This window comes from Zea mays, chromosome 9, assembly GCF_902167145.1.
Source record: "Zea mays cultivar B73 chromosome 9, Zm-B73-REFERENCE-NAM-5.0, whole genome shotgun sequence".
In the NCBI taxonomy this organism is placed as follows: domain Eukaryota; kingdom Viridiplantae; phylum Streptophyta; class Magnoliopsida; order Poales; family Poaceae; genus Zea; species Zea mays.
The window spans coordinates 55,607,549-55,616,934 of NC_050104.1; the positions used below are offsets into that span (position 1 = coordinate 55,607,549).

The window sequence follows — 9,386 nt, forward strand, 5'->3', positions numbered from 1 at the left end:
GTCTCTTTTTTTTTCTCTATTGTCGGCAGCTTGCACGCGTCGGTGCCAGGTCTGGTTACTGTTTTGGCTTTTGCGTTTTGGATCTTGCTGTTGTGTGTTATCTGTCAGACTTCCAATTAGAGAAGAACCAGGATTCACAAAAGCACGATTAGCCATGTTCTGAATATGGCTTTGGACTGCCCCAGAGAAACTGGGGCCCTGATAAAGTCCCAGGAGTGCTGAAATGCCCAGGAGTTCTGAATATTGCTATCTGTTGAAAGTCCCAGGAGTTCTGAATATTGATAAAGTCCCAGGAGTGCTGAAATGCCAAATAGGGGATTTTGAATTCTGATAGGACTCATTCCATTTCCAGTTGGAGATCTGGTGAAAGCTTGCAGCATATTGCTATCTGTTGGACTACTGTATTGAGCCCATGCCCCTGTCACAAGGATTAGGGAAAAAAACTTAATTAATTTTTATATACAGGGGGATTGACTCCAAAATACATGGGGGCAGCATTATACAAAAACTAGTTCCAACAGAAGTACCTTGAGGAGAGTTAGCAATAGGTGAGCCAACATGAGAATGTTTGTAGGTTCTTGGCTCTTCTTGGTCCAAATCGTGACCAAGCTGCTACATCAAGCTAAGTCATAAGAAAACAAAAAAAATATCAGATCAGTAAACTACATTAGAAAAAATTTAAAAATATCAGATAAGTAATGATCAGTAAACTACATGGGAAAAATTCACATGTAGGAAAAGTAAGTGAAACAGCATGGTGCCAAAAGCTCAATTTCAGACATGTAGATTCACACACATTAAATGACTCCGGAAGGAGTAAAGAAACGGACAATTTAAATTGCAAGTGAATTATTCAAAATAAAGTCAGCCGTCACTGCACTATACATCTAACTTCCAAGCTTATCAGAAGCAGTAACTTCATAAGTCTCTAGAGTATCATCATAAGAATGTGGCACCCAGAACCACAGCAAAATGACAGCTCCAGCAAATATAAATATATATATATATATAATTCAGAATATTGGTGAGAAGCTGTAACAAGCAAATAGCCTTGAAAACTAAATCAGAGTCATACTTTCTGCGTGTTCCACCAGGACGACTTGGTTCCAACTTGATTCGTTTTCCAGCTATCTCACTTTTATTCAGTGACCGAAGAGCAGCCTCTGCTGCTCTTACATCATAGAACTCAATAAACTTGTTGGTGTTTACCGTCAGCATCTATTACTGCACATAATTCCATAAACCAATCTATTGTTATACTTACATGATTTTTTTGTTCCCTGCCCTGTCAGCATCTATTTTCCTGACCTATGATGACGACTCAAGGAGGTTTGCAGCCGACAAGCAATGAAGCTAATACGTGCACCAACGACAATGGTAGCCAACTTGGTACACGGATTGTGGACGAGATTATGGCCGGGAAGAACGTCTTCTTTGATCTTCCTGACAAGTAAAAATCTATCTACCCATATTGTTCTCTACTGCTTTGGCCTTGGCGCAGATCATAATTATAGTATATTGTTTTCATACCTCTTAATTGTTGAATGAAATCTTTTTACAACACTATTTTAGTCATTGTTTGCTTAGAATATATTTGTGTTGCAGGTTGACTGGTGAGATATGGACCTTGAAATTCCATTGCATTGGAGCACAACCTGGAAAAGAAATTGTCACAGTAAATATTGATAAAGCTTATGTTGCCTTTTACAACGTGGTGTACATAAAATCGAAACTTGGATATTCTGGGAGGGACTTCTTGTTTTACAAGAAACGATGTGGCATTGATCGATCCAGGCTATTGGCACTTGATTACATCCACCAAGAAGAGGCCATGCTGTCTGATAACATGGATGAGAGAAAAATAAGTTTTGTGCTCACAAAAGATCCACCCAGTGATCTAGAGGTAAGCATAACTCCCATCAAGCGTCCAAGGCAGCGAACAAATGTTGATGAAGAAACTATAGAAGTGTCGATTGATGCATATAAGGAGTGGCTTGCAATACTACAACATGATAATCCAGAAACGGGTAAGTTAAGATGTCAAACTCATTACATTAAATACATGATATGTTATAGTTTCCACAGTTAAACTTACATATTGTTTAAGTGCAGATTTAATGGATGACTTCAGGGAGGATACGATCAAAACATATAAAGAATGGTTAAGGCATCAAGGCGATCTTCCAGATATCTGTAATTTCTTTTATTTACAGCCTACTAACATATAGTGTATATTTTCGCAAATTGTTAGAGATGTAACTGATGCCTATGCTATCCGCAGTATTGTATGAACGACAAAGCAATGATGACCTAATATTATCAGATGAAGAAATTCATGGCAGCAGCAAACCTACTGCTAATTGGCCATCTCATGCTAGACGTCATAGGAAAAGAGATCCTGGTATTTTTTACTAAGAGTGTTTTTTATTTAAATGTTGCAATCTTCTACTTTGAATATTTCTACCCATTCAGATGTTATTGGTATATATGTAGATAACGATGGAGTCTTTAAAAAGGAGGGGCGTGGTACCCTTAAGGGTATAGCAGCAGCCACCAAGCGAATCAAGAACGGTGATCACAAACTTAAGATTGAATTTTCATCTAAGCTTGGAGGTCCTGTAGGACCAAACGCTCGCACTTTTGTGGATGAAATCGTATTGTTTACAAAGAAAAAGGCACCACTCATTGGAGTGAAAAAGTGGAAAGATATAGAGCTCAATGTTAGATCTTCTATAGCCTCTGACGTACTGGTATGTGAAATTTCTTTACTTGAGCCCTAACAGTTAGCTAGAACTATTAGTGGTCTACTATTCCCAAATTACTAGACAATTAACCTTCTCTTTATATCAAAACTGAAACAGCGAAGGTGGGAGTTTCTAACCAATGAGGACGCGCATGAAAAGATCTGGTCTATTGCTAAGGAGAGATACAAAGGATGGCGATCAACGTTAAGCTCAACATACAAGGCATACAATAGCTATGCTGAAAGGATGAAAAACAAGCCTGAAGATGTAGACATCGTCGAGTGGCATTACATGATGTTGTATTTTGGATCTGAGAAATTCCAGGTTTGTTGTTTCATTTCCTTTACTTTAACGATTGGCACTTGCATAATATGGATGATTCTAGCGATTTATTTATTAATTCATTTCCAACTATTATTATTTTCTAGAAAATAAGCAGCCGGAACTCAGAAAACCGTCAGAAACAAAGAACGAAGCATATAATGGGTTCTAGAACTTTTTCCCAAATAAGCTTTCAACAGGTAATGATATGACCACTACTTTATTTTCCATGATTAATGACAAACTTGTATGATACATTCTTCACATTACAGAGAGATCCAGAAACTGGTATAGAACCAACCGATCTATCCCTTTGGATGACTACTCATTGTAAAAATGATGAATGGTCGGAAGAGGCTTCACGTGGCATTTATGTGAGTAAATCACAAAGCTTACTACTAAAACATACTTTAAAATACTGGGCATGAATTCTTATTTGAATTGAGCTAACTTGAACTATATTGTTCTTTTCAGGAGAAGGCAGCTGAGAAAATTGTTGAGAAAATATATCAAACAGAAAGATGTCATCTAACAAGAGAAGAGGAAAATGCTATTTTCCAAACAACATTCAAGGAAACAACATGATGTAAGGCAAACAGACTTCATGGTCATGGGTACCTATCAAGATATCCAACAAGAAGTCAAGTGATGGAATCAAAGTTCCTCGAACAAGCTCGTGCCACGGTTGCAACCAACCAAAAGAACATTGAACTCGAAAGTCAGGTCCAGTTGTTAAATGAAAAACTTGCGTGTGAGGTTGCAGAACGAGAAAGAATACTACAGGAAAAAATGCAAGCACTGCAAGAAGAAGAAGAAAGAAAAAGACAAGTGCTTAGAGAAGAAATGAGGCAAGAAATGGTTGCTGCCCTTGCTGCTGTAGCACAACAGGTATAAAATTTGATATTTGTATTTTTACCATCATTGCTATTAGAAACTTTTGCAACATAAATTGTTTGATCAATTGTTTAATGCAGAGCAACCGTGAAAGCACCACTCCAATCGATCCTTCTTCCGTTGTCCCTACTAAACCTCCTGAACTCATCCTAGCTGATCCTCCTGCACCTGCACCAAGTAGTGCAAACAACGTTCATACACCAGACACAAACAATAAGAAAGACAATATGCCAGCAAACTATATTAGCTCTTACACTCTAAGGAATGCTGTGACAAGACGTGTGCAGGCAAGGGGCAACAAAAGAAGCGAATGTGTATGGAATGCAAATGTTCTTGCATTATGATCATATAAACTGTTTTACAACATTTTTTTGATAGTTTTGTTTTTGTAATCCTGAATATGATAATAGGTATAATCCGCAAGTGCAAGCGAGAAGCAAGGTAGATCAACTTAAGAAGCTCTATCAAAGTGTGTTTAAGGTATGTCCACAATTTATTTTTATTTCTTTTGTAGTTGTGCATGCAATGGATTTTAGTAGCCTAAACAGATTTTAGTTAACCATAGGAGCAGTACACATGTTTGTGGCTCTGTGCAGCATGCTTATTTGATAGCTTGTTTTCGCTCTTGTTAGGCTGGTGCTGCAGCTGCCTTCTCTGGTAGAGATAGAGTAGAACGCTTGCTGCTGCGTGCTTCCTGTTGCTGCGTGCTACTGTTTGTTTCTTGCCGCTGCTAGCTGCGTGCTGCTGCGTGTTGTTGCTGCTGCTTGCTGCTTGCTGCTTGTTGCGTGTTGCTGCTTGCTGCTTGCTGATGGTTGCTGCTGATGCTGCTTGCTAGGAGTTGTGCTGTAGTTGTAGCTGTAGCTGTAGGCACTACAGTTGTAGTCTTCCACTAATGATTAACCAAGTTATTGTAGTTTTACTAATTATTGTTTTGAACACTTCCAACAGGTTTCTTGTCGTCGTGATATCGTCGTCAGCCTAGCTAACCATCGCTTGCATCAATGGAGGGGATGGAGGGGTACACGATGGCAAAAAAAACATCCAATAATTTGCTAGTCCTGAGTAGTTTATTATCTATGTTATCACAATCCAAGCTAGTACGAGGATGCTGTGATTGTGAGCTATGTTATCAAATTAATTTGTATTTGGCCACTATTTATTTGGTGCAACCTATTTGTTACAACTTATGGTATGGATATAGTTAATATATGAGACAGGAGACAAATATTATAGTTGTCAATTTTGGTTCTGACGTTACTGATGTAAAATATAATTCTTTTGCATAACATTTTATACCCAATAGAAATGCAAAATGCATTGTCGTATAAATTGTGGGTTTGAATATGTGTAAATGCAACGGTTTTATTAGTTGTTGTATGGTTCAGTTGCAATGATTTTTTTTGTTGCAATAAGATGTAATTACCATGGATCTATTTCGTTGGGACTTCAGTAGTCGCAACCTTTTCTTCTTGTTGCAACATCATTAGTTATGATATTTTGTTGTTGTTGTTATAACGGTTCTTACCATAGATAATTTTTATAGCAAAAAGATCATGTAGCCACGAGACACATTATGTTGCAAAATGATCAAATGCAACGAAATTATTTGCATTGCAATACATCTTGTTGCCATGAGTCACTTGTGTGGCACTAGTGTTTTGTTGCCACGAAGCATCTTGTGGTAACAAAGCCATTTGCAACAGATTTAAACGTGGCATTAACACTTATTACCATGAAATATGTTGTGGCAATAGAGTTTTTGGCAACTATCGTAAATGTTGCAATATAACTTATTGCAACAAAATAGTCCATTGTAACAACGAACGATTGCAACACTTGAATACGTTGCAAAAGATGTAGTAATTGCAACAGAACGTAAAATTGTTGCTATAGCCTATTGCCACTCTGTTTTCTGCAACAGCAGGCAACGGCAGTTGTTCTATCGCAATTGGTGCCTTTCGCAACGATTTATGGTCTATCGCAACGATTTTTGCCCATTGCAAGAAGGTGATTTTTTAGTAGTGTTAGTGGGGTCCTACACCTTCTCCCATATAATGCCTCAAAAGGTGCCATCTTCAGACTGGACTGATAGCTGTTATTGTAAGAAAACTCTGCCAAAGACAGACACTTGTCCCAATCCTTTCCATAATGTAGTGCACATGCTCGCAACATGTCTTCCAAAATCTGATTCACCCTTTCCGTCTGGCCATCTGTTTGAGGGTGATATGCTGAGCTTCGGATTACTTGGGTCCCAAGTGATTCTTGCAGCTTCTCCCAAAAGCGTGCCACAAACAGTGCTCCTCTGTCAGATATAATGGTCTTTGGAATACCATGCAATCTTACTATCTGATCAACATAAATTTCTGCGTACTTCTCTGTCTTGTGGGTGGTGTGCACTGGCAAGAAATTAGCAGTCTTGGTCAACCGGTCCACGATAACCCAAATAGAATCATGGTGCCTGGAGGTATTGGGTAATCCCACTATGAAGTCCATGCAAATGTCCTCCCACTTCCAAGATGGGATGGGAAGGGGTTGCAAAGGGCCTGCTGCCTTCAAGTGACTAGCTTTAATTCTCTGGCAGGTGTCACACTCGGATATGTACTTGGCAATTTCCCTTTTCATTCTAGTCCACCAATATAGAGATCTGAGATCATGGTACATCTTGTTGCTACCAGGATGCATGGAGAATTTTGAAAGGTGAGCTTCATCTAGTATCTGCTTTCTGAGCTCAGGGTCCTTGGGAACAACCAATCGATCTCCAAACCACAGAATCCCCTTGCTGTCCTGTCGGAAACACTTGTATTTTTTTGCCTTTTGCTTGATCATACTTTTGATAACCTGAACACCCTTATCCTCAACCTGTGCCCTGACTATCTGTTCTTGCAACGTGGGCTCCACCGATATATAGCTTAGGTCACCCGAAGAAACAACTTCCAGGTTCAATCTGCACAGCTCATCACACAGGGTGGTAACTCCCACATCCATGCTCACACAATTGCACTGGGCCTTTCTGCTCAAAGCATCTGCCACAACATTGGCCTTACCTGGGTGGTAATGCACCTCCAAATCATAGTCCTTGATTAACTCCAACCATCTCCTTTGTCTCATGTTCAGATCTGCCTGAGTGAAGATGTATTTGAGACTCTTGTGATCAGTATAGATGTTACAGTGAGCTCCCATCAAGTAGTGTCTCCATAACTTTAGAGCATGAACTACAACTGCCAATTCTAGATCATGTGTAGGGTAGTTCTGCTCATGGGGCCTAAGTGCTCGGGAAGCATAAGCAATCACTCTATTCTCTTGCATCAAGACACATCCCAATCCGGTACCAGAAGCATCACAATAAACTTCAAATGGCTTGGTGTTGTCAGGTTGGGCCAGCACTGGGGCTGTTGTCAAATGTTGCCTCAAGGTATGAAAGGCATCTTCACACTTTTGGCTCCACTCAAATTTGACTCCCTTCTTTAACAGTTCAGTCATTGGTTTGGCAATTCGGGAGAAATCCGGAATAAATCGTCGATAATACCCTGCCAATCCCAGAAAACTCCGAATCTGCCTCACTGTAGTTGGGGGTTTCCAATCCATTAACTCTTGTACCTTCTCAGGATCAACTGATATCCCATCCTGAGAAATTGTGTGACCCAAGAATTTAATCTCCTTCAGCCAGAACTCACATTTAGACAACTTAGCATAAAGATGATGATCGCGCAGTCGTTGAAGCATGATGTGCAGGTGCTCAGTATGTTCATCTTCATTCTTGGAATAGACCAGAATATCATCAATGAAAACGACCACGAACTTATCCAATTCTGGCATAAACACTGAGTTCATCAGGTACATAAAATAAGCCGGGGCATTGGTCAGCCCAAAAGACATCACCAGAAACTCATACAGTCCATATCTGGTAGAGAAAGTCGTCTTGGGAATGTCACTGGCACGGATCTTGATCTGATGGTAACCTGAGCGAAGGTCTATCTTGGAGAATACCTTGGCTCCTACCAACTGATCGAACAGAACATCAATGCGGGGCAGTGGGTATTTGTTCTTGATAGTCACCGCATTGAGAGGGCGGTAGTCAACACACATCCTCAAACTCTCATCCTTTTTCTTCACAAATAATGCTGGACATCCCCATGGTGAAGTGCTTGGACGAATAAACCCCTTGTCCAACAATTCTTGCAATTGCTTCTTCAATTCTGCCAATTCCGCGGGAGGCATCCTATAGGGTCTCTTGGAGATAGGAGCAGTCCCGGGTTGCAACTCGATGGCGAACTCAATGTCTCGGTCAGGTGGCATCCCTGGCAATTCCTCTGGAAAAACATCCGGATAGTCACGGACCACTGGGATCTTTTCCACTGGGGAAGTTATCATGACGAAAGCACAAGAACGGGTACAACCCTGGTCAGGCAAATAAAGTGTGGTTTCACCACAAGTTGGTGAGTGCACCTCAATGGCCCTGGCTGCAATATCAATAACTGCTTGGTGCCTGGTCAACCAGTCAGTTCCCAATATAATATCCACACTATCCAACCCCAAAATGAGGAGGGTCGTTTTAATTATTAGACTACCAAACTTTATGGGCACGTGTCTGTTGATTTGATAGGTGGCAACCCTGCCTCCTGGTGTTGAAATTGTAATGCCCCCCATCGGTGTGGTAAAAGGGCAACTGGCATTTGGCACTAAACTTGGCACTGATAAAACTATGTGAAGCACCGGAATCAAAAAGAACAATGGCGGGAAAATTTAAAACTGTAAAGATACCAGTCATGACGGGTGCTCCCTCTGGAATATCAACCATGGTGGTGAAGTTCAGCCTGCCCTGCCTCACTTGCACTTTCTGTCTCTTGCCTTGGTTCTGATTGACATTCTGCCCCTGCCTCTGCTGGTTCCTGGGGCAATTCTTGGCATAATGCCCCGTGTTGCCACATGTGAAGCATCTGTTGTCATTTGCCTGGCGGTACTGCTGCTGCTGCTGCTGATTGCCCCTCTGAGCTGGAAATTGGGTGCGGTTGGGTGCCGGCTGCTGCTGCTGCTGCTGAGGTCGGATCACCCATCGCCCTTGCTGCTGCTGGGGTCCCCTGCCCTGGGTGTCGGACACAATCCTGAAGCGCTGTGGCTGAGCTGAGGGTCCTGCCACAGGGGTCTTCCTCTTCTTCTCTGCCTGTCTAGCTATAATGCAGTCCTCTTGGGAGATAGCCATGTTGACCAACTCATTGTAACTGTTGGCCCTGACGGTGTTGAGACGGTCACGGAGCTTAGTGCTGAGCCCCCTCCTGAACCTATCCCTCTTCTTCTCATCTGTATCTGCATGATATCCCGCATACTGGCACAAGTCATTAAAAGCTTGGGCATACTGCAACACTGTCCTGTTGCCCTGAGTGAGTGCCAAAAACTCATTGAGCTTCCTGTCCATGATCCCGGCTGGTA

General features: G+C 41.3%; 1 protein-coding gene across 1 annotated transcript; it reads left to right on the forward strand.

Annotated features, from left to right (window-relative positions):
- Nucleotides 1–1,313: 1,313 nt before the first annotated feature.
- LOC103638414 (uncharacterized) lies at nt 1,314–3,650 on the forward strand. Its single transcript, XM_008661337.2, has 9 exons — nt 1,314–1,450; nt 1,606–2,027; nt 2,113–2,193; nt 2,282–2,401; nt 2,494–2,750; nt 2,862–3,068; nt 3,173–3,265; nt 3,338–3,439; nt 3,540–3,650. The coding sequence occupies exons 1-9, from the start codon at nt 1,314–1,316 to the stop codon at nt 3,648–3,650; spliced, it is 1,530 nt and encodes a 509-aa protein (XP_008659559.2).
- Nucleotides 3,651–9,386: the final 5,736 nt, after the last annotated feature.

Excerpts from the sequence above, each read along its gene's own strand:
- LOC103638414 (XM_008661337.2), top strand. The coding sequence starts at position 1,314 with ATGACGACTCAAGGAGGTTTGCAGCCGACAAGCAATGAAGCTAATACG. Across the intron at positions 1,451-1,605 it reads TTCTTTGATCTTCCTGACAA|GTTGACTGGTGAGATATGGA; the intron begins GTAAAAATCTAT and ends TTTGTGTTGCAG. Across the intron at positions 2,402-2,493 it reads TCATAGGAAAAGAGATCCTG|ATAACGATGGAGTCTTTAAA; the intron begins GTATTTTTTACT and ends GTATATATGTAG.